Source organism: Pseudopipra pipra, chromosome 20, assembly GCF_036250125.1.
Source record: "Pseudopipra pipra isolate bDixPip1 chromosome 20, bDixPip1.hap1, whole genome shotgun sequence".
Lineage (NCBI taxonomy): Eukaryota > Metazoa > Chordata > Aves > Passeriformes > Pipridae > Pseudopipra > Pseudopipra pipra.
In genome coordinates this window covers 6,455,936-6,480,074 of record NC_087568.1, presented here as the reverse complement: position 1 = coordinate 6,480,074, position 24,139 = coordinate 6,455,936, and the positions used below count along the sequence as shown (strand labels likewise).

Genomic DNA, 24,139 nt, shown 5'->3' with positions numbered 1-24,139 from the left:
TGAAAGTTGCCTGGTGGTGTTGAGTCTCTTGTATTTTCCAGTAGCATCAGTGACTGAACAGGCCCTAAACCAGAGGTGGATCAGATGGACAAACAGGGAAATAAAGGGATGTTTACAAAACCAGGCAGCCTTTAATAAAGGCAGTCAGGATTTAGGAGCTGTAATACCTCCCTGTCAAAGCCTGTTGATGTGTTACACTGTCAGGGCTGACCTGTCAGCCCAACACTGCTGCTGCCATCAGCTGAACAATTGCTGCAAAACTGTAGTTCTCTAAATATCTAAATGGAAGAGTACAACAGAGCTGTAATCAGCAGGCAACACTTCCCTGGGAAGGGTGGGCTTGGACTTGTATTGCTGCATTGTGTTTCCTTCCATTCCGCTGGAAAAAGGCTCCGTTTAATGATTAACAGCCATTCCCGCCTCTCAGCTGGCTGGGCAGCCCGGTGGGATACGGTGTAGTTGGAAAGCACAGAAAGATCTGTCTCTGCCAGACGTGGCATCCCCGCAGCACCAGTCAGGAGACAAAAGCCTTTAGTGTTCCCGAAAAGAATTTAAAACATTTTACATCAAACGGCTGCAGAAGTTCAAACGTGTCACCGGTAGCCTGTGGCACAGGATGGGAATGGCTTTGTCAGGAAGGCTGTGGAGGATTTGGGGGGGGGGGGGGGTGTAGCACTGGGCAGTAATTCAGTTACATGCATGGTTTTTGAGCTTTCTGTACATCTCTATAATTAATACTCTCCATAGTGCACTGGGAACAAGAAACAACCCACAGCAGCTCCTGTGTCACAAGTAGCTGTCAAACAGCAAACCCTAAAACCAGGAGTGCTGCATGTTCTCCTCCTCAGTAGAAACCTCCTAATCTTGCAGTGATGGTTGAAGCCAGAAAGAGAAACTAAATAGGAGCATCCATTGACCAGATCCCAACCAGGCCAGCTTCTGCCTTCATGGACATCTTGACTCTGCCATGGATGGTGAAACTTCTCAGCAAGCAGATGAAGCTCTTCAGCAGGTTTTTGCTCATGACTAGATCCCTACAGGGCAGGAAATACTTTAATCCAGGGCTTGAACTAGTGCCAGTCACTCGACTAGAACTTGTGTGTGAGAAGTGCTGGTAGGGTCATGTTAAATGCAGAATCTGAACAGAAAAGTTGTGTAGGGATTAGGAAATCCTATCCAGGGAATTAGATACCTGAGAGCACTGCAATGTGCAGTGTGGAGCACTCAAAGGGAGTGAAAAGGAGTAGAAATAGTTGCTTTGGTGTAAATGTCTCGGTGCCACTCTAAAGCCAGGGATCAGTACCAAACCCTCAGTCTACAGCCCCCCAGGGGCTCTGGTGTTTGCAGGGTGGGTGCTGGGTCAACCTCAACCAGACATCCCCCAGAGCTGGAGATGGGCACAGCCAGTCCCTTCTTTGCCACTGCCTGGATTGCTGTGACTGTGCCTGGGCTGGGGGACGAGTCCCATTCCTGTGGATGGTTAAGCTTCTGTTCCTGCTGGGTTTAGAGGTGTGGATCCAGCCCTGCTTCATGTGATGGTCCATGTTCTGAGGCCATGGCTGCATGGCTGTGTCCTCCCATGATCACTGGGGCCATCACCCCTTCATGGCAGGGGCACTTCCCACAGGCTGGGTTCCCATTCCCTGTGGTTCCAGCAACTCTTAGCCAGGTACCAAGTTTAGATACTCCAGATCTGGGCTGGGTGTGGATCCCAAGCCCAGAGGGGAGTGAAAGGCTCTTTATCCCACCTCTCCTTCACATGTTTGTTTGATCCCTCCCACTAGTTTTTCCGGTGCCGTGGGTTTCACTTCTGCCTGGTCATACCACAGTTTTAAACCTGAATAGGGTATTTATCTAAATATATCCAAACACATCCCTATAATTCCTTGTGAGTTGTGGGGGCAGTGAGTGATCTGGGATACTTTTCAGACTTATGTAAAGTTAAAAATGGTTGAACTGTAATTCAGTGTTGTCCTCCAGGCCAAGCCAAACTGGGAGGGCAAGCCCAGGTTAGTGTCTGGGATTCCTCTGCCCCTTGAAGCTGGGCACTGTGAGTCACACAGGGCAGCTGTAAAGCTGCTCACCATGGCTCAGAGATGCCTCCCCACTTGGTTTTCCTAGAGGAGCAAAGAGACAGAATTATATTAATAAGAGGCCTTGATGCTTAACCAAGCTACGGCTCCTGAGGAGAGGTGGGTACTGGTTCTTCTGGAAACTGGCTAAATACAGCTGAATGTTTAAAATGCTGTATTTATTCAGGCTGTAATGACATGCTGCTTTTTTTGAGAGGTGCATTTCATCTAAAGCAAGTGTTCTGTTCTCTGTGTTGTGTGGTGGAATTCCTCCTCCCCATACTTTTCTCATTTTGACTAATTAAACTATAGCAGTCAATTCCCATTCCTTTTTTCTTCCCCCCTCACCCTTTTTTTTCATTTTGCTGCTGTGCTGATTTACTTCAGTTTATTTAGTGCTTTAAAATGGCTTCTATTTAAATTTGGAAGGGAAAAAAAATAAATCTGCTAAATATATTTCTATTCAGATCATATGTTGTGGCTTTTCTCTTTTTGAAGAATGAGGTCTAATTTTTGAACCTGAATTCACTTTGGCAATAGTCTTGGCTTCAGCAATGTTGGGTTTCCTTTTGTTTTAAACTAATTCCCTTTTTCCTACTGCTGGGCTACATTTAGGTCTCTGTGCTAGCAAAGCTTTTATGCATGTGTTTGGTTTGAAAATGTTCATCTGAGCAAAGTAAAGTATGTGCAGAGGATTTGAGGACGGGGCTGTCAGTGAGTTTTATGGGGGTTCCTGGGGCAATGATGTGGACCTGAAACATCACCAGTCCTTTCCCAGCTATCCATGCACATCCCATTTGGATAAGTCTTTGCAAAAAGATGCAGCACATCATTTTCCATTCCTTTTTGTCCCTCTTGCTGGGAAGCCAGGCCTTGTTCTTTTCTGGGTAGAGTGGGGTGGGTTTTGAGGGAAAGAATGTTTACTCAGTGTTTGCTGCATTTAGAAGAGAGAAAAGGTAGAAAAGAGCAGGAGGATAAAAGGTATGTATTCAATAGCAAAGGAATTAACACATGTTCTTTGTAAAGTACCTTTTAATAGATTAAAGGTTTATCCTAAACACTTTGGCTTGGCTAGAATATGTTTCTCAGTGAGGAATGTGTAACTGAGAAACACGGGAAAAGCAGCTGGAGAAAAAAAAAAAAGCTAAGAAAACTAGGGATTTTATGGGATTTCTGACAAGATGTGTCACTGCCTGTTGTCCCTAAAGTCCCAATCCTCAAAGCTGGACTGGATGGGTCATCAGAGCACCTGAGCCTTTAGAGAGTTTTGAGACAGGTTTGTCTGTGAGTTGGAGTTTCTTACAAGTATCTGGGTGTGTAACTTAGCTGTACCCTTCTGAGAAGGTTTTCTGGAGGACAGAGGATTGTGAGGCTGTTAGTTTTCTACTCCACTCACGACACTGCTTGTTTCAATTTTTTTTTTTATTGTTACTTAAAGCTCTGTTATAGCAACCTAGGAAGCAGAATGCAGATGCTTCAGAGCAAAGGTATGAATAAAATCTTCTGCCTACAGAAACTGGGAGATGCAAAACCACAGCCCCAGCGAGCAACCCCAACTAAGTCAAATATATGTATTAAAGGAGAGAAGTCCTTACCAGGCGTGGTAACAGATGTCATAAGGGAGATCTAATTTATGGTGCAAACCTTAACTTTTGGTCACGTTCTGAGGTCAGGTTTTTGAGTAAAACCTGCATTGCTGAGTCAGGCCAGCGGGTCCTTGTATTTTCTACTCTGAATGTAATGTAACATCATTCTCCTCTCACCTCAAGTTCAGGTCCTTTGAGGGTCAATATCAGTCCTGTTTGTGGCTGTATTTTTTTTTTTATAGGGAGTGTGTAACTTTAGTGCCCACAGCCAGGTTTGAGGTGTCTTAGTCCTTCCCCTTGTCTCAGGGGATAACGTGGGAAGATACAAGACCCCTTTGCAGAGCGGAGACCGTGAGGGTGTCTCAGCTTTGATGTGCAGACCCACCCTGGTGTCTCGGACCCGTGCTGATTGCTCAGCACCTCGCAGGACCTTTCCTGTGCCCTGCAGCCCTGTCCCCTGGCCCTGCAGATCCTGCAGCCCCGTCCCCTGCCCTGCCCGTGACCACGCAGCTCCTCACCCGCAGCCCTCCCCTCCCTCCTCCAGCCCCCTCCCCTCCTGGTGGGGTGCCCGGGGTGCCCCCCTGCCCGCCGAGCAGCGCTGATCCTGCCCCTCGGAGGCTGGATCTCTGCTCATTAGCTGCTGTTTGCTGAAACCGGATACCTGGGGCACCCCCGCCAGCCCGGAGTCCCCGGGCTGCAGCTATTTAAAAGGACAAGGGCAGCCTTAGAACTTCCACCTCTTTCACATCCATGTCCCTCCCAGCGCCCGCTCCCCACCGCTCTTCTCTCCTGGATCCCGGCAGCATCCATGACCCACGAGTGGAGCGACGGCCCGAGGGGGATCTGCCCGTGCCAGCCCCGGGGAAGGATTATCTGCTGAATTTGGGGGGACCCCAGGGAGCCCCGGCTGGCTCTGAGCCCCTCAACCCGGCCACCTCTCCCGGGCTCCCGGTGCAGGAGACACCTTGAGACTGAAGGGGAAGGAGGGAGGAAGGGGTTTTGGGGTTTGTTTGGGGTTTTTTTTCCCCCTTCCTTTTTATTTTTCTTTTTATTATTATTATTATTTTAAGAAGTAGCAATTGCCGTGAGCTGCCGGGACCAATGAATGGCCATGGGGCTGCGAGGAGATGCTGCTCAGCCTCTCGCCTCGCTGCAGAGTAAGTGCCCAAGGCAGAGTGGGAGGGAGCAGGGCAGAGGGCACCCAGGGGTGCAGGGAGGAGGTGGGAGGGCACCTGCCTGAGGGAATCCCGTGGAGCTGAGGGATTTGCTGTGTCCTGTTGTGGACAAGAGGGACCCGCCGGTCGCCCTGCGAGGTGCACGGTGGCTGGGTGGGACTTCGGAAGAGGAGGGGGCAAAGGGTTGAAGGTTTTATCCACATGTAGAAGTCCCTTCTGGCAGAGCTGGCCAAGTGAACTTGAGATCTCACTTGTACCGATGGACCTCACATAAGAAAACTTATTCCCCTCTCCCTGCCCTCCTGGCTGCAGATTCCATCCTCTGGTGCTGGGAGGAGGGGGGCTCTGCAGATGCCCTGTGGAAACAGAGCAGGGCAAAGAGGGGAATAGGAGCATGGGGGGACTTTTTTCTTCCAACCCTGAGCCCCATCTACAGGCTCCCAACTGCCTCCACCAAGCACTGATCCCAAGAGAAAAGCTGTGTCAGGTACCTTATAAGGTGTGTTGAGGCCAGTTTGGGGCTCATGGCCCTGGGCAGGTGAGTGCAGGTGAGCAGCCAATTCCATCAGCAGCTTCCCCAGAGCAGGGTCTGTGCTTCCCTCCCTGGAGCCAGAAAAGGGTCTTTGGTTCCTTCCCAGCAGCTCTTCTGGCCAAAAGAGTTTCTTTCTCCCCCCCCCCTTTTTTAAATTATTTATTTATTTTGTATTATTTTTTGTAAGTGCTTCGGTATTACAGAGGAGGGCAGCAGAGAGAGGCAGTAAGGACACCCTTAAATAATTTTCATTTCTTCAAATCTGCCTTTTCCTCTTCTCTCTAAGTCCAGAGGAGAGATCCTTGGGGGGGTGGGAGGCACATCTGCACTACAAATAAAAATAATAATTACAACCACCAACCAAACAACGGGGAAAAAAGTAACAGCTAAGAAAAAAAACACTTGAAATCAAGGACTTTGGGAATCAGAGATCACAGAAATTGTACTATTATTAAGGAGAGGGGAAAAAAAAAGAGAGAGGCAAGAAATCCAGCGACCATGGGCCAGCCTGGCTTCCTAGCGTGTACTTTGTGTTCTCTCTCCTTTTTCCCAAGGTAATTGCAGTCTGCCGAGAGGGAGTTAAATGGGATTAAAAGATCTGTGTAAGCAAAAGGACCCAGAAGAGAAGGAGGAAGGAGTGAGCCGTCCGGGCCAGGGGTGTCTGTGACACAGCTGAGCCCCTTAGCGAGGCAGAGAGCCGAGCTCCTGGGAAGGATGTACCCACAAACCGGCCTGTCCCCCGATTTCTGATGGATTGCCGCAAAAATTGCCCGAAAGAGACAATGCACTAAACGTGATGGAGCCGGAATCAGAGCCGGTCTCCAGACTCAGAGCTACAGCGGCAGGCAGGGGGTGAGTACAAACTCCGCTTCTCCCGGCGCTGGGGAAGGGCATCCCGGGCGGGCTGGGGGTGCCGGGGAGCCGCGGGATCCCGGGAGCCGGGAATGGGGTGGGGGAAGACATTCCTCTGCCAGGGGATGATGTGAAAACTCCTGGGCTGGAGAGGAGAATGGGCTGGGAGCAGGGAGGCCACGCTGCGGAGCGGGAGAGGGTGGAATGGGGCTGGGGTGTGCGGGAAGGGGTGAGAGCGGGGATTGGGGCCGGGACGGCCAGGAGGAGCCCCCCCGCCCCCCAGTTCCCACGCACCGGGGAAAGGGGCTCCCAGCCCTGGAGCTGCTCGGGGGGGCGGACGCCGGTGTAGCCCCCACGCGAGATGCAGGAGCGGGCGATTCGCTGCCCCTCGCACCCCTCATGCTGCTCGGGCAGGGCGGGGGGGTTCCCCAGCCCCTCCTGGGAGCAGGGGATGCTGCTCCTCACCCTGTCCCGCGGGGCCGTGAGGACTCGGGTACCTGGATCTCGCCGCTGTGGTCCTGCGGGAGGTGGGAGAGCCCGGGAGGGCTGAGACACGGCGGAGGTGCGCGGTGGCAGCTCTTCATGTGCTCGGCACACACAAAATGCTGCTTCCTGTCCATCCGTGTGTGTATGAAAAAATTCCAGCATACACCCTGCCCGTCCCCTTTCTCCCACAGCTGGGACCAGTTTTTACTATTTTCATTCTTAAATGCGTTGTTGTTATTGTTGTTGTTATTTTCCTGGGGACCAGCAAAGGGTTAATCCCGCTGGCTGCGTTGTCGGATGTACTGATGATTTACCGACACTCCCTTGGAAAGGCTGGGATTCTTCTGCCTGGCAGTTTGAAAAACTTGTGTACAGGATCCCTCTGCTCGGCTGGACTGGGAGATGGGGGGAAAGAGGGGGAACGGGGCGAGGGGATTCGGGGGCATACCCCCCCCTTCCGCCCCCGGGGTCACCCCGTTCCCGCCCCTTTTGTAGAGCCGGGAGATGGATGAATGTGCAGTTCCCTTTGGAGGCTCACTCTGTGTGTGGAGTTACACGGAGAGCCCAGACCCCTTCCCAGGGGCTGCAACCGCTCTCCTTGACAAGTTTTTTGTGTGTTTATATACTCAGAAGGACTGAATTGCAGTGCTTTAGGGTGGGTTTTGTTTTGTTGTGGATTTTTTTGCGCAGACGTGGCTGTGGCGTGTCTGGAGATGCTGGAAACTGCAGCGTCTCCCAGTTACACCTTTTTGTCGCTGGATACGGTCGGGGTGAACCGCCTGGGACGGTGTGAGGGGGGCTGATGTCAGAAAGGGAGAAGTCTAAAGGGGAACAGAGATAAAGGTTCCTTTGAAAGACCACGAGCAGCGTGGCCACAGCGAGGGGACGGGCCCCGGTGCTGGGGAGACGCTTGGCACGATGCTCGGCCGCTGACAGAGCACCAGCGGCTCAGCCCGGTGCAGGGAGGTGACCGAGATCACGCTACAGATGAGGACAGGGAGATCCTGTCCCAGATCCTACGCGAGTCCCAGGGCAAATCGGACCCAGCTGAGGACAGGTTTGGGAAGGAGGGAGCCAGGAGAAGGCAGCGTGGCTGCCTGCCCGTCGGAGGTCTGTGTCTGCTGCTGCGTCGGGGCATCCCAGGCTATCACAGCACGGCTGCACGGGGTTTGAGTGCTGCAGTGCCTTGGGAAGTCTGGCGTTGGTCTGCCCTGGTGCCTTGGAATATGAGCGCCTTTTGTTCCAGGGTCTCCCCTGGCCTGTCCCTCCCGCGTGCTGCTCCGGTCACTCCTCAGCAGAGGTCGCTTGCTGCCCTTCACATCATCTCCCGAAGGGATTTTCGGTGCTGGCTTCTGATTTGTTTGGCAGAGCGCTGTGCATCCCACCATCCCCGCAGCTGGATGGTCCCACTGAGGCCATTTGGCTTGGAGAGGGTCCTGTGAGCCCGGAGCTGGTGTGTGCCTGGGCTCGCCGGGCCACGCTTGTGCTGCCGAGCCTTACTCGGGGTGGATGAGGGCTGTGCTGCCTGCAGGCAGCTTGTGATGGGAATGTTCTGGTGCTTTTCCACGTGGCACTGGGGGGTCCTGCTCATACCAGCACTCCTGCAGCATCCTCTGGAGCAGGGCTGAGGAGCTGCCGGATGTGCAGGAGACCTGTGGATGGGAGTGGGAGCGCTGGCTCACCGGGGAAGGAGCAGCCCTTGCAGAGTGTGCTTTTGAAGCCTTGTCCTGGCTCAAGCTGCCAGAGCTTGTAAAACCAGAAGAACACAAAGTTTTACAGGCTCTTCAAGCTTAACGTGCCCCTCTTGGTCATTTCTGCTGGTGCGTTTTTGGTGAGCACAGTCTCTCTAAGCCTCAGGAGGTGAGTTTGCAGTCAGCTCTGCATCAAGCACGTGTCCAGACCACAGCACTGGTGCTGTTCCACTGTGGTTGTGACACCTTGGCCCCTTCCACCCCAGTGTCACATGCTGGCCATGCAGGAGGCTTGATGCTCCATCCATGTGTGGAGTGAGAAAGCTGCACAGGTGGGGGTACAGCACCCATCTGGCACCACCAAGGTGGGTCAGCCCCTGGGAAGGTCCAAAAGGGCTGGAGAAGGAGCCATGGGCCCTGTTTTAAGAGGAAAAGAGCATTGCACGCAAGCCAGACAGGTGGTCTGGGGACAAATTATGGCACTGCTGGACAAATTCAGCAATAGGCTGAGTAATTATGTGTGTGCTGGGTACGGAGGGGTGCCGGGGGGTACAGAGGAGGCAATTGCATGGCTCCTGGAGCTGTGTCCAAGGAGGGAAGGGTAGTGTCACAGCCAGGGTTCCAGCTGAGGTCCTGTGTCAAGGTGCCCCCACTCCTGCTGCCTCAATGTGTCTCTCCAAGCACATCTTTAATAAAGCAAAGCTCCAGCTTCATCCTCTTTCTCTGATGGTTTGAGGAGTTAAAATCTGTCCTGCTTGAAAATGCTGTTCATGGAGGTTGTTACTGACTGGGGGTTGCCCAGGTCTGGTGATGAGGGGGTTGTCAGAAATCAGGGACAGACACAGAGCTTGTGGGTTTTTTTTCCCTTCCTTTTCTTTAGCAATTTGTCGGGGGCATAAGTAGAAATGATGGACGCTTACTGAAGTGCAAATGGAGACAATGGGGAATTCTATACGGCTCTGCCAAACCCCATTCAGAAAATGAAGGAATGCAAAGGCATTTGTTGGAAGGACAAAAAAGGAGTTAGATGACAGATCACGCTTAGCACTTCTGTTTGTGGAGGGCTCCAGTTGCTGGAGAACACAAAAGGGCCAGGACTGAGTGTTGTCACTTCACACAGCAGCAAAGTCAATATCCCAGACACACAGGGGAGACCAAGGGGAGGGCTGCCAGGAAAGATTCGCTGCTGTAGAGAGTTGCTGGGTCTTTGAGTCATCACAGCCATGTCAGTCTGGCATCTATCAGGTGAGGAAGTGGGCTGTCACCAGCAGGAGCTGGTAGCTCTGGGGCAGCTTTGTGGAATGATTACACAAGCTCCAGTTCCAACTAGGAGGACAAGGACCTGCTGTTTGGAACCTATCGGCCCTCTATCTGCAGAGATCAGTGTGAACCCTTGAGAGAACAAGGTGTGAGGTGTCTGCAGGAGGTCACACTGACTGTGCTGGTGCTTCATCTCCACCTTGTGGGTACTGCAGGTCTGCATGTCCCTTCTGGAGATGTCCTAAGAGGAGCTACAGGTGCCAGAAGAGCAAATATCAGGCAGCAAATATATGTAGGGTTTTGCAGCAGTGCCTGTGTACACCAGACAAAATGTTTTCCTGGAGGTGTTAAATCAATACCTGGTTTATATTGCAGAAAAGGCCCAGCAAAGGACAAAGCAGGGTCGATACAGGGACATCCACATAGTTGTGTGCTTCCATTGCTCTTGCCAGAAATTGAGGGTGAGAGGAGAAATACCACCATTTCCAGAAGCCCCAAAAAGAGAGAAGTCTGGTCTGCAGAGGATGTTACAAAATAAGATTCCTACCCTAAAAAGCTGGGAGTGGAATTGATGCATGGTACAACTTAAAGCCTCCGTATGTAGGTTGTGACTTGTTTCCTGTTCTCTATCAAAACTGCTTGGGAGTCTTATAAAATATCACCTCCAGTCACATGCAAAGGATCTTAAGCCACACATACCTTTTCTTATATTAGGATACACTGTCTGATCTACGGCTAGAAATGTAGGTTTGCTTTTCTTGAAAAGCAATTTCAGCATCCAGCTGGCTTTGTGGTCTTTTGGACAGGAAAAAAATACACCTGAATGGAGGAAAGTGAAGGGAAATTGTTTTTCCACCCTGCAATAATGTTTGCAATTTCAAAGCCATTTCCCCACTGTAAATGAGGGAGAAAACAAAATAAAAAAACCTAAATGCTGCTGTGGGCCCTTGTAACACTTCCTTCAGCTTCAACCCATCATCTAAGCAAACAAGATGTCAAAATCATTTAGACTTCTGCTCTTAAGGCAGGGCAAATCTTTTAATTTAAAAAAAGCTGAAACTGTTCCAACCAATTCTAGACATAATGGAGTGGAAACTTAGCTGATCACAATTGTTTTACAGGTTGTTTCAGATTTGTCAAACTTGCACTTTTTTTTAGGATAATTTTTGACCAAGTCTACCTTGAAAGGTCTTTTGTTACTCTTGTCCTTAGTTCAGTGTAGTGCTTTATGCTGGTTGTCAGGTGAGAACCCATAAGGGTTATTACCAGTCTTTTTGCCTCTCTGTCCCTTTCTGTTGTATTTTACCTTGCACTTTTGGCACAGGCTGGTTCCTGTGGACTGATCCACAGGAGTTTGCCAGAAGTAGTGAAGCAAAATTAAGCTGTACTCAGAAGCTTCAGTTTGCTATAAAGGGAGTTTGTGCTGGAAAACTTTCAGGGTTCATGTGAGCTTATATCATGTGTGCTATGGGGCAGTTCTTCACCCAGTGACTGTAGCAGTGGGGTCATAGAATCACACAATGGTCTGGGTTGGAAGGGACCTTAATGTTCATCTTTTCCACCCCCTGCCATGGGCAGAGACACCTTGCACTAGCCCAGGTTGCTCCAACTCTTGTCCAACCTGGCCTTGAACACTTCCAGGGATGGGGCAGCCACAGCTTCTCTGGGCAACCTGTGCCAGGGCCTCACCACCCTCACAGTAAAGAAATTCTTCTCAGTATCTCATCTAAATGTGCCCTCTTTAGCTTAAAGCCATCCCTCTTCATTCTGTCACTCCATGCCCTTGTCCAAAGTCACTTTCCATCTCTCTTGGAGCCATTTTAGGCATTGAAATGTGCTATAAATTCTCTCTTGAGCCTTCTCTTCTCCAGACTGAACAGCCCCAGGATCCTCATTCTGGTATTCATGGGCCCTGTGCAGTAAAATAAATAAATGTCTTTAGTGGTACCTCTTGAGAGAATCTCAGTGGAAATTGCTGCTTGTGGGAAGAAGCTGAGATAAAGGCAAGGTGGGTTTGATAGCTCTATATAAGGAGAAAAATCTTCCTTTACTATTGCTCCTCAAGCTGCTTGTGCAGCCCTGTCACTGCTGAGCCGTAACGGAAAAAGAGCCTGCATTAAAAATCCCGGGATAATTAACAGCCCCATCACTCACAGGGCTGCCATTTGGAAGCTCCTTTTGCTTTTTCCATTAAGTTGGTAAATTTTGCCAAAGTGTTTTTCTTCAGTGCTTTGGCACTGGGCCCCGCTCTCAGCTCTTACAGTGTTGGCCGAGCGAGGGGTCCAGGAGCAGGGCTGGGGCCAGCTGGATCCCACACCCTGCATTCATCTCCTTTATAGCCCCAGTCAGTGTCACTGGAATGAAATTACGTGCTGGATTTTCCCCCAAGACTTGTTCCCCTCGTCGTGTTGATCAGTGTGGATTTTGGAAGCGAATTTGGGCTGTGAAGGTACCCCTCCAAAAAAAAAAAAGTGGACTTCATTTCAGTGTGTTTGTTTGCAGCAGTGGTTGTACATAGCTGTGTAAATCTGATCCTCACCAGAGAACAGGTTCTTAACACCTGGCACTGCTGCTGCCCTTACATTCACCCCATTCCCCTCATCTCCTGTTCTCATGGGGCAGCTGAGCCCAGCTGATGACATTCCATGAGGTCTTTGCTCCATGCACAGGTGGAATTGTGTCCATCTTAAAACTCCATCGCTCCTATGGAGGTGAACACAGAAATGCAGTTTTTCTTGTGAAGCGGGTTGTAGCCTCCTTTAAGTCATAGAAAGGCTGCTAGAGGTGTCCTTGGAGAATCATCCTTCCTCCATCCCCTGAAGGAACCTGGACAGCAGCACTCCTTGGACTCCTCAGTGTCTTCAGCCCAACAGTTGTGTTCCAAGGGGTGACATGGTCAGAAAACAATCAGGTCTCTCCCCAGCTGGAGATCTCTCGAACATGGTGAGGGTTGCCTGGTCAGCATAAGGCCAGCTATAGGACATGCCAAAGAATACTGGGATTTGGCTGTTCCAAGCTGTTATTCCTTCATAAAATAAAGCAGCCCCAGAGCCCCTGAAATGCACAGTCCAGTGTCAGGGTGATGGAAACTGCAAAGGAGGACGTGGATTGCTTCATCTCATTTGTTTCCCAGTCAATGAGGGGCCGCTCCAGTATTTTATCCCTTCAAGCCTTAAAGTATTAGTTAGTGGCTGGATTCCTGGATGGATTTTTACATTCAAGGCCAGGTTTCCCCACAGGGAAAGGGTCTCCTGCACTGAGAGGATCTGGCCCAGGGTAATACATTATCTCAGAGGATGCTTTCTTGTGCTAAAGCTGAGGCTTGATGGCAGGAGCAGAGTGGTCTGTAATCCCACTTGATACATGATTTGTGTGTCAGGTCTGGAGGGAGGAGCAGGCTGCCCTTTGGCTTTGTACAGCCCAGTGTTCACACTGGCCTGGCTGAAGTGACAAACGATGTGGGGATGTCCCACGCTGCTGTCTTCTGGCTGAGGGCTTCCTGTAGTTTACATTTCTGTCTCTTCTTCCAGCAGCCTTCGCTGATGAAGCTGTGAAATACCATCTCTAGAAGATGAGGGAATTCAGTCTTCAAACTTTCCACTGACAGCTTTAAGTGAGCCTAACCAAGGAGTTTCCGATGTTTGTTAGCTGGCTACAAATCAAGCTGATGGGGGAAGGAGAAGGGGGGGCCTTAGCTACCTTTCTGGTAAAAGTTTTTCTCTCTGCTGCTGTTTCCAATGGCACTTGAAGGCTTAAAGCTGAGCTAACAGAGAGGTTTGTCCAATTCCCTCTCAGGCATGAAAGGGTCTGGGAGAGCATGGGCTTGGGAGCCTTCAGATCTCACACTTTCTAAACTTTCCTGCCATACCAGGCTCGTGAGAAGATCATTAGTGGGCTCAGCACAGGGTGCTGAGTGGTTAGAAGCTGCCCCTATCTTTGCATCTGAGTGTAAAATGAGGAATAGATCCATGTGGGATTCTGCATGTTTAGAATATTTTTAAGCATGCATGGAAGCATTAGGACTCGGATGCTGAGATGCAGGTGACACAGCACTGCATGTCAGCCCACCTTCTACCCCTGTCCTCACAGACCTGATCATGCACTCCTGGCATGTCTTTTGACCCTCAAGTTTTGAATTACTTCTCCGTTTTCTTGCATTTCTGAGGATCTGTCCTGGATGGGGTGAGTACCAAAAGGAAGCAGTAGTGAAGGGATGGCTGACCAAGCACTGATGACCCTGTATCTCAAAACACTGGGCTGGTCCTTGTTCAAGGATGGATCAGCAGCCCCTAATACCAGTGGGAAAACCTTCCAATGAATTCAGTGCGCTTTAGATGACTTTAAAGCAGCAAAATGAGATCTCTGTTGGAATCCACTTCCTAGAGACATGTGGATGCTGCCACTGCCCTCAGTAGACTTGGGATCAAGGAGAAGACCCTTAACAAGGGGAATTGGTTTTGTTACTAATGTTGTAGAAACTCACTATTTTTATTTCTCTTCCAATTTTAGGGGATTCTGCTTTCTCTGGACTGTATTATGTTTTACCTGGTTCCTGGGACTCACACAGGGAAATCCTGAAGGTAAATTACATGGTTTTTTTCCTCTCCTCTTTCAACCAAAGTAAAAGCTAAGTGCTTTGGTACTGGTGTAGGGCTATCATTTAATGCTGTCTGAGCCCAGTGCAGAGGTAGATGCATTTTTTGCTGGTGGTTGCAGTACTGATGATATGGGTGATGCAGTTAACAGCTGGCAAAAGAACCAGGGTTTTTACAGGTGATTACGTGCCCCACAGGATTTTCAGAGTGCCTGTCTGTCTGGTAGAACCTGTGGGAACGAAGCCATTTGTGTCTAAAATGTCACTGGCATTTACCTGCACTTGCCAAGACTTAACTGCTTTTAGAAAGTGCCCCTTGAGGCTGCAGCATTATGGAATTAAACATCTCTGGCAGGCGGATTTCTCCTTGACTTGAAGGCACCCCAGGCATGCCCCTGCCAGCACACAGGGTGTTATGCATACAGAAATCATGTCAGTTCTGCAGGAAAAGCAAATTTAAAGAAGAAAAAAAATCCCACAAGGTTGGTTGATAATAGAATTACTATATCTGGTTCAGTCCCTGTGATGTAGGGGAATATTCTATAGAGGAGTGATCACACACCTTCACCCTGTCTTTACATCCCTTCCCCAAACACCACCTCCCTAGTGCTGCTGGGGGTAGGACAAAATTGGGACACAATAATCAGTGACCCCACAGGAAGAGGGATGAAAAGCTTCAGAGTCAACACCCACAAAATTAATTCATTTTTTTCGTAGTTGATAGTGGGAGCTGAACATTTCTACAATATCTGTTTTTAAAGGAGCCTTCTCAAAATAGCAACACCTCTTCCACATGGATGTTTTACACGGGTATTTGCTGGAACTGAACAGCTTCCCCTGCAATCTGCAGACAACACTAAGTGGTCTAGCAGGCTCCAGGACTCTCCTCTCAGTCTCCAAAACATGAAGGAAAAATAGAAAGTTGGTCAATGCTCAGCCTGTCAGCCAGCCCATGGAGCACTTTTTACAGGGGGGGAATAGATCCCTGCCATCAGCAATTTTGAAAAATGTAATATTTTCCAAATTCTGCCTCCATGCAGAAGAGGTGAACATCTGGCTGAATTACTTAGTCAAGCAGTTTTCAGAGCAAGTTTTATGTCAGCTCATAAAAAGGCAGAACAAATACTGTGTCTTGGCATCTCTCTTTTCAAGTAGGTTATAATATGCTGTTTAGATTCATCTCTATCCATCGTTCTGCTCCCATCGTAATTATGGGATGATACCATGTTTTTTGATTGTTACCATACATCTAAAGCAAACTCTTTCATTTCATCATGACTGTGTTTACCCTAGTGTAGAAGATAACTCCCTTCTGAGATACTGTCTCTGTGATAAAAGAATTTTAAAAAGCTTGCTTGCCTTCCAAACAATAAGAGAGAGGATTCCCTTCTGGGTACCAGAAAATGAACACTTCCAGGGAAGTAAAGGCTGTAAGGAAACACTGAGGTGACTTGAGGCTGTGTTATCATCCAGGATTTTCAAACATCAGATTTACAGGCAGTAAGAGCTTGTTCGTAGGTCAGTGTGAGAGTGAAATGAAGCCAATGCCATGGGCTTTTGAAAAATATTGTAGTTATTACTCTGAAGTTTAGGGGTCTTCCTGCACATTGGAAAATCAGGGAATGCCGAGGATGATCTTTCCATAAGTGTTACAAATCCGAAAGACCGTGAGGTTAGTGAGTTCATCTGCTGTGCTCTGACTAAGGGTCTGGGCAGTAACTTTTGGAAATGCAGCATTTATTCAACCCAATTTTAGCTGTGGGCATCACATCTTGGCTGTTGGAATCTGGGAAGCTGCAAGTTATTTCTCTCCTGCCTTTTGACTTGTTTTTCTTATGAAGTTTTTTGTGTGGGGAAAGGGAGGAGAGAAAGAAAGAGAAGGGAAGGAGAACAATAAAATATTTTATCCCCTCTTTCAGAGACGATCATGTGGTTGTTCAGGAATCTCTGAACATCTCACTTCACGCACAGAGTCTGCTAGAGAAGTTTTTCCCAGTTGCTCAAATGTTGCTACTGGAATGTTGCTCCTGGTTCTGAGACACCTGGAGGCCAGGCAGCTCTAAGTGAATGTTTTTGTTGTTTTGTTTTTTTTTAAATAATGTGTTTTGATGGAAAAATCCACAGAGGAAAAAATCTGAAGGGGAAAAAATGCTCTGCTGAACTTGGAGCTGCTTAAAGAAGTCAAAATTACCTTGCATTTTACGTTAGTTGATGACATCCTGTCATCCCGGGGGATGTGCCCCACCAGCCCTGGGCAGTCAGCATGGGATGGAGAGGCAGATGGGCTGGGTGCACAGGAATCCTGAGCTCTGTGCCTGGACCTGGGGCTGGAAAGTCCACATACGTGTCCTGCATGAGGTCTCTTTCAGTCGGATTTTGCGTAGGCATCCAGAATTTGGCTCCACCTTAGTGGGTTTTGAGGGAGAGGAGTTGTTTGGGTTGTGCTTTTTTTCCCTTAAGCACTGCTGGATGCAGTTGCTAACGAGGCAGTTGGATTGGGATTGCAAACGGCAGAGACATCCTCTGAGCAGGGAAACATCCTTAGGTCTTTGCAGAGCAGCTACCAAATGAGTAACTCCTGGAGTGTCCAGCATCTCTAGCAGAGACAACCGCTGTCTGTCTCTGGGAGAGAACCTAAAAATACATGTAGAAATTGGAAGCTGGAGTCTAGCTCCTAGTTTAAGTGGTAAATTTATTTCCTTGGGGATAAATCCTGATGCCTTTGAAGTCTGTGGCAAGAGTCCCACTTGACTTCACTAAAGCCAGGCTTTGGCCTTTGCTATTTCATGGGCTCTGGAAATTGTCCAGTACGAAGACACTGCTGTGATTCCTCCATTCAGTGCAGAGAGGGAAGGGCCACGCTGAGGGACAGCCCTGTTGGGCAAAATGGAAGAAAAGCAAGGATTTCATAGGATGGGAGAAGTACTGTCATTAACACTTGCACATGCTGTGCAGTAAATTATCCCCTCTGCACAGAGTGGGAAAACTTCCATCCTCTTCCACATCTGACGCACCCTCTCCAGGGTAGTGTCTGCTAGAAAATGAGTCAAGCTGCCTTAAAAAAGTCAGGTAGGAATAAAGCTGAACTCAGACAAAGTAAATATTGATTGACTCGTTCTTACATACAAAAATGGCCAAGGCTTTTGCCAAAGTCAAGGAACAAAGGTTTTCTCATCATTCTCTTCCCTTCCTGGCCAGCAACATTACAGGCCTCAGACTGCTTGAGTCTACAGCCCTTCTGGCCAACACCAAGGTTCTCTTTTAAGTGCCAGTTCTCTGAATATTGTGTTTTGTGATGAACATTTAATAGTTAAGGGTGAAAGCAGCCAAATATTGAGGCCCTTTTAGAGAATGAGCTCTTTTTTTTTTTTTTGAATAACCTCTGATTTACTTTTCCTTTTAATACAGCAAAGCTCCCATCCCATGATTGGCACCACCACATTTTCTGAGCATTAAATTCTTACCTGGCTACATCAGGGTTATACAGCCCAGACTGGTTTCCCCAAAGAACACTGAAATTTAGCTGGTCCAGGAGTAATGGGGATTGCATTTGGGCAGGGAAGAGGGAAGGGAACACAGTTATCCTAGCTAATTTTCAACAGTGGTGGTGCCGTGGTAATCACCATCACCTTACCTTCATCATAGGATCATTTGGGCTGGAAGACCTTTAAGATCATCAAGTCCAGCTGTTAAAACAGCACTGCCAAGCCCAACTGTGTCCCCAGCTGCCACATCCACACGTTTTTTGAACACTTCCAGGGATGGTGATTCCACCACTTCCCTGGGCAGCTTGTTTCAATCCTTTTGGTGAAGAAATCCTTCCTAATATCCAACCTGATACATCCCCCTTTCCCCACCCCCAGTGCACCTGAGGTCATTTCATGTCATCCTATTGCTTTTTTACTTGGGAAAAGAGCCTGACTCACACCTAGCTCCATCCTCCTGTCAGAGAGTTGTAGAGAGTGAGAACCTCAGAACTGGCCTTGACCCATTGATCCAGCCCGTCCAGGTCCCTCTGCAGGGCCTTCCTACCCTCCAGCAGATGAACACTCCCACCCAACTTGGTGTCATACAAAAACTGCCTGAGGGTGCACTCAACCCCCTCGTCCAGATCATGTAGGTAACATTTTTATCAGGCCAAAGGATTGAGCTGAACCAAGTGAACAAGCTTTTGGGCACATGGGCACCTTTTTCAGGTCTGGGCACATTTACCTTTGCAGCTTTTCTCATGTAGACCTCGGAGTCTTCCCTGGTTAAGTAGTTCAGCTGAGGCTGCTGCCAGCTGGCCCCAGTTTGTGCTGCTGTTGCCTGCTAATCTGCCTTGGACTCTGAGCTGTGAGTGACTCCTAATAGACCTCTGGGCCAGAAACCAGAGATTCTGCTTATCTGTCCATTGGAGACTTCTCCTGGAGTTGGGGGAGAAAGGTGCCTCTGGACATCAGTCCTTCTCATCCTGGCTCCTAGGTGACAACTGCTGGAGGTCTTACCTCCACTGCTCAGTGGCAGCCATAACTAATCTCTCAGCTCTTCACAAACCAAGTCTGGTTGCTCCAACCTATTAAAATAATTTAAGTCTGTAAGATGATCCACTGGGAAAAAAGTACTGCTGCTGAGAACTTTGAGCAGTTCATTGAAATCTACGTGCAGCATTTTCATGCTGGGAGGCACCTTTGTTTCCTTAAACTCTCCAAAGATCAAAAGCTGCTTCTTAGTAAGTTGGAGAGAGACAGATACAAGGCTTTTGCTCCCTTTGGAAGTTCTGTTACTTGCCTTCTGGGGATATAAAGTTTTGCAATCCCAGCTCAGTCTGTTGTTCAAATTCCTCTCCAGCTGTGTGGTCAGTACTCAGAATTAAATCCCAGAGAAGTGGACTATTGGTGCATAGTGGGAAATTTCCTTGTAGTGAGGTCAGCTCCCTCCAGAACATCTGGAGCTGGTCCCTGGTGGGACAGGAGAACTAGCCAGATGCACCCTGGGGCTCTGATGCATTTTGGCAATTGCTGGTAACCAAGCTGAGCATGCACTTGCTCCTCACGCAGTGTGCAGAGGAGCTATGAGTTCTCCCTTCTGGCAATTTGAATGTATATGCGAGAGGGTGGTTGGGATTTCCTGCGTTGGATTGTCCAGCACCTCACATATTCTTTGTGCTTCCCTTTCAGATGTGGATGTTCTTCAAAGACTGGGCCTGTCAGGGAAAAGGCCGTCAGGTGGATGGTCCTCATCACGTGCAGTTCCTCAAGGAGTCATTCCTTTCAAGTCAGGGGTCATCTTCACTCAGCGAGCGCGTGTCGAGGCACCGCTCAGCACCATCCTCCCCTCGGGCTCCAGCACTGACCTGCTCCTGGTGCTGAGCCTCTGCTCCCACCGCATCAACAACGCTTTTCTCTTCGCTGTCAAGAGCAAAAAGAAAAAGCTGCAGCTGGGGGTCCAGTTTGTGCCTGGGAAGATCATAGTGTACGTGGGCCACAAGCGCTCTGTATATTTTGATTACAATGTCCACGATGGCCAGTGGCACAATGTGGCCATCGACATCCGTGGCCAGACAGTCACTTTATATACTTCTTGTGGGAAGCGCAGAGTACATGCGGATTTGCATTTGAAAAAGGATGAGGTGTTGGATCCACATGGATCTTTCCTCTTTGGGAAGATAAGCCAGCACTCAGTGCAGTTTGAAGGAGCCATCTGCCAGTTTGATATTTATCCTTCTGCCAAGGCAGCTCATCATTACTGTAAATACCTGAAAAAACAGTGCAGGCAAGCAGATACCTACCGGCCAAACCTGCCCCCTCTCATCCCCCTCCTGCCCAGGGACCCCAGTGCCTCCCCCAGCACCCCACAGCGTATGGAGCCCTCGCTGCAGGGTCTGAAAAACCTGACCACTGCTGCCCCATCCTTGGAGTTTGGCAGGGTCACTGCACCCCCCAAGACAAGGGGTTCAGGTGCAACAACCATCACATCGGTGTCAACCCCACCTTCCCCTCCCAGACTGACAACCAAAGCCACAAAGGTCACAGTGGCCCCGCCTGTCCCGTCAAGCACCGAAGCACAGCCGCCCTCCCGTTCCCTCCCTCGGGGGACAGGGACAACCCTCAGGGTGGCTCGGCCCACTCCCAGCACACGCAGGGAGAAAACTCCCCTTCCCACCTCGAAAAAGGCCCCACCAACAAGCCAGAGCCCCGTCACAGCCAGCAGGAAGGAGTCCAAGCAAGAGACCAAAAAGAAGATCAACCAAAAACCAACCGTTGAGCCCTCCACAGCACCCAGCACTGTAAAGCCAACGAGGAGGGTGACTGACAACACAACCAGCAATGTCCACCTTGTCACCCTAAAGCCAACCCTGCAGAACCCACGCCATGGGCCCGCTCCAAAGAAGCACGTGCCGTCCCCCACCAGGAAAGTGGATCCTCTGGCATCCACCACCCCCCCCCTGGGGTCTGCCCGTCCCATCTCCAGAGCCAGGGCACAGCCCTTCAACCTCACAACCCCGGCTGCAACGGATGGCTATCAAATCTTTGACCTCCTGGGACCTACTCCATTTCCATTTTTACTGGGATATCCAGGAGTGAAAGGAGAGAGAGGACCCCAGGTAAGTTCAGTCTCTTTGTGTTGGCTGTTTCTGGTCACAGCTCGGCTCAAGGGCTGGCAGACCACAACCCACAAGGGTTTCTGTGAAGCTTAGCAGAGTGTGGCGGCTTGGAATCGCAGCCAAGCACTCTTGCATTCCTGATCATCACAGTTTTAGCATAAATCTCAGTGTGAACTTGGGTGTTCTGTGATGGTGGATGCCCCTTAAACATTGGTGGTTAAAGTTAGATTTTTAAAAAAAAAAACAAAGAGGGGGAAAAAGAGAAATACTACCTTCCTTCCTTCCTTCCTTCCTTCCTTCAAATTGCTGGCTAAAATTTTAGTGGTCAGGTTAGGGAGTTCTATTCCACGCCCTTGATTTGTCTCAGGTCACCTTCCATAGAGAAAACCCAGGTGCATCAAAAACATGCCTCCAATGAGCTGTGTCTTAACACTGGTTATTGATTTGGTTTGTATCTGATGTTCACATTTCCACAAAAGTGCTCTGTTTCAGCAAATGCAAGCACAGAGATGGCTTCAGGATTTTTTTTTTTAAAACAAACTCTCCTCTATTTTTATGGTATTTGTTTGTTTGTTTTGTTTAGTTTTGCTTCTCATAGCCTGCACTTAAAACATGCAAAAAGTTTCCTTTATAAATTTAACTACTGCATTCCACACACAATAACCCCTCTCACGGTGTATATCTTGGCCATAATAAAAGCAAACACACATTTTGTAATGTTAAAAGCAGTCAGACCCCACTAATTATCTGCTTCTTTATTTTTTTTTTCAAATGCCAGAATGCAAACAGGATCTTAAACTGGCCAAGTTTTAGGAGGATTTGGTGTTCTAACCCAAATTGTCAATAGGAGAGAGGGGTTGTACATGTAAAATAAGTTTCTCCCAGACAGAGTCTTTGGTTGCCAAGTTCCAGCCTAGAGTGAATTTTTGCAGCTGACTTCTTAAAATAGTGTAAGAAGGGTTTACAATGGAAATATTGAAGCTGGCGTAAGGAACACAATCACCAGCGCTTGCGTCTGCTGCTTGTTGTTGTAACACCTAAAGTGGAATGATTGGGTCTCCCTGAGCCCTCAGTGGGTGCTTAGGGGTTTGCATTTCCTGCCTGTCCCACCTCAAAGCAGAGAGGTGATTTCTCTCCTCGTATTCTGGGTGTAGAGGCACCAAGGGGGGTGTTGTGTTCCAAGGATTCCACCTCTGGGAGAAGTGAAGGTGCTGCCTGAGCAGGGGGTTGAGACTTTGTACTTGGAGAAGTTTTGCTGAATCCCTCAGTAGCCAGAATGAGCTCCAGCAATTCAGTCTTTGGACAGGCTTCTGTGTTTTGTGAAGAGTAGTTTCAGGCGTGTTTCCAAGAGGAGGAATTCAGCAATTGTGAGTTTCCCTTAGAACACCACTTAGCTGTGAGGGGTCAGTCAGGGTGGTTGCCCCAAGCCCACCAAAATCCTGATCTCTGCCACCTTCTTGCCCTACAAGTGGCATGAGGTGACCAAGCTCCAAGCCCCTGCAATTTAAAGAGCTTATTATTGAATCAGAGTGGAAAATCCCTCTCAGCTCGTGAATCATAGCAAAGAAATGGATTCAGGCTGTGGAGGGCTGAGGGAAGAGATGGCAGGATTTTTCCATCCTGTCTGAGAACAACTGGAGTCCTGAATTGAGGGAAAGGAGAACATTTTGAGGCTCTGTCTGGCCTTATCCTCTTTGACTGCTGGAAACAGGACTTGGGGAGGGAAAGGTTATGGCTTGGCTGGAGCTGGCTGCAGCACGGTGCTCGATAGCTCCTGTGACTCACCCGGAGATCTCTGTACCATACTTCCCTGGATGACTCTGACGTGGGAAGGGAAAGAGGAGTAAAGGCCGGGATGGGGATGACATGTTGAGAAATTAATGCAGCACTTCCATGGCCAGACGAGCATGTTTCAGAGCAAGTGCTGATAAATGTTCTGTGCTTGAGTAATTACCTGGCGCCGTCCTCGCGCTGCCGGGCAGACGTTCCTGATGAGGTCAGAGATATCCCAGCCCGGCCTTGTGCCTGGCCAGGGCAGGTTATGGGCTGGGAATGTCATCCAGTGTCTGGCACACGGGGGGAAGGATAAGGTGATTAATTACTTTTCCAAGTTGTTGCCCGATACAAGGTCTGTTCAAGAAGATTGTCACTCTGGGCAGGGAGGTGTGTGGGGGAACTGACTTCTGCCTGTTCTGCAAGGGCTGGGGCCACCTTGGCTGTGATGTCTGGGCAGAGGCAGACTGGCAGTCACAGCACCCTCCCTGTCCCTTCCACAGCATCCTAACACCTAGAGAAAAAAACCTGTTGTTAATCCTGATCATCCCAAAGTCAGGATGGGAATGGCAGTGAATCCTGATCATCCCAAAGTCAGGATGGGAATGGCAGTGAATCCTGATCATCCCAGAGTCAGGATGGGAATGGCAACCATGGTGCAAGGCAGTGATGACTCAGGGACTGCAGTCTCTGCAGTTGTGGCTTTGTGAATTCTACCAAAATAACTGGAATAATCTTAGCTGTGCAGAAGGGCCCCGACCCTGCAACCAAGGGACGTATGTTCAATGGTTAGAAGAGCACGAACAAAGGACTGAAGGGAGCTGTTCCCTTAGAAGTAAAAGTCAGGACCCTCCATGTGTATATTTGCCCTGAAGGACCACTGGAATGCCACACAACAGGAAACGGAAATGCTGCATCCCACATGCAACTCATGGCAGAGCTTTAATTCTTCGGGAATGTTGGGTTTGCTGAGCAGTTAGAGGAGGGAGGGTAATATGTTCTTAAAAAAGAAAAACTTCCTGGGAACCATTAATAACCACAGGCATTTGGGATCTCGGCTCTGCATTTGTTTTGGAGGGGGGGAAGTAACAAAAGGAACACCCAGACATCATGCGAAACCAGTAAGGCTGCACTGACTCAGCAGCTGGCAAAGGTCCCTCTGAATCATCCCTGCTGCCCTCAGCACCTCCACCAGCAGAGCTCTAGGCCATGCACAGGGACCTTCACTCAGCTTACAGAGCAGAGTGACCCCAGCATGTGGCTGCAAGCAGCCTTGATCTCCCCAGAAGAAAAATACATACTGAAAAACAGTATTTTTCTGCAAGCTTGTCATGCCCTTGAACCTTTGTAAGGCTGTGATGTGATGGGTGTTTGCATCTTCTGGTGGATGGGGTATCATTTGCTTGTCTAGACCAGCAGCAGATTTGACAGGGAGATTTTGGGGGCTGCTGTAGGCTCTCCCCTGCCCACCAGCACTGCCCAATGGGGTGTGCAATGGGGTAAAGCTGCAGAAAACTTCTTGCCCTGGCATG

At 49.2% G+C, this 24,139-nt stretch overlaps 1 protein-coding gene and 1 long non-coding RNA gene across 3 annotated transcripts in view; one reads left to right on the top strand and one right to left on the bottom strand.

Moving 5' to 3' along the window:
• Nucleotides 1–5,591: 5,591 nt before the first annotated feature.
• LOC135425124 (uncharacterized) lies at nucleotides 5,592–7,174 on the bottom strand. Its single transcript, XR_010435482.1, has 2 exons — nucleotides 6,715–7,174; nucleotides 5,592–5,693 (listed from the first exon to the last, which is right to left on the bottom strand). It is a non-coding gene; the product is annotated as an uncharacterized LOC135425124 (long non-coding RNA).
• COL27A1 (collagen type XXVII alpha 1 chain) overlaps nucleotides 5,652–24,139 on the top strand; it is a 145,805-nt gene continuing 127,317 nt past the window's right edge. For both annotated transcript variants that reach the window (XM_064677080.1, XM_064677081.1), the window contains exons 1-3: nucleotides 5,652–6,217; nucleotides 14,164–14,234; nucleotides 19,408–20,834. In XM_064677080.1, coding sequence (XP_064533150.1) covers nucleotides 6,162–6,217; nucleotides 14,164–14,234; nucleotides 19,408–20,834 — 1,554 coding nt within the window. In that variant the 5' untranslated portion in view covers nucleotides 5,652–6,161. The remainder of the gene's footprint in view (nucleotides 6,218–14,163; nucleotides 14,235–19,407; nucleotides 20,835–24,139) is intronic.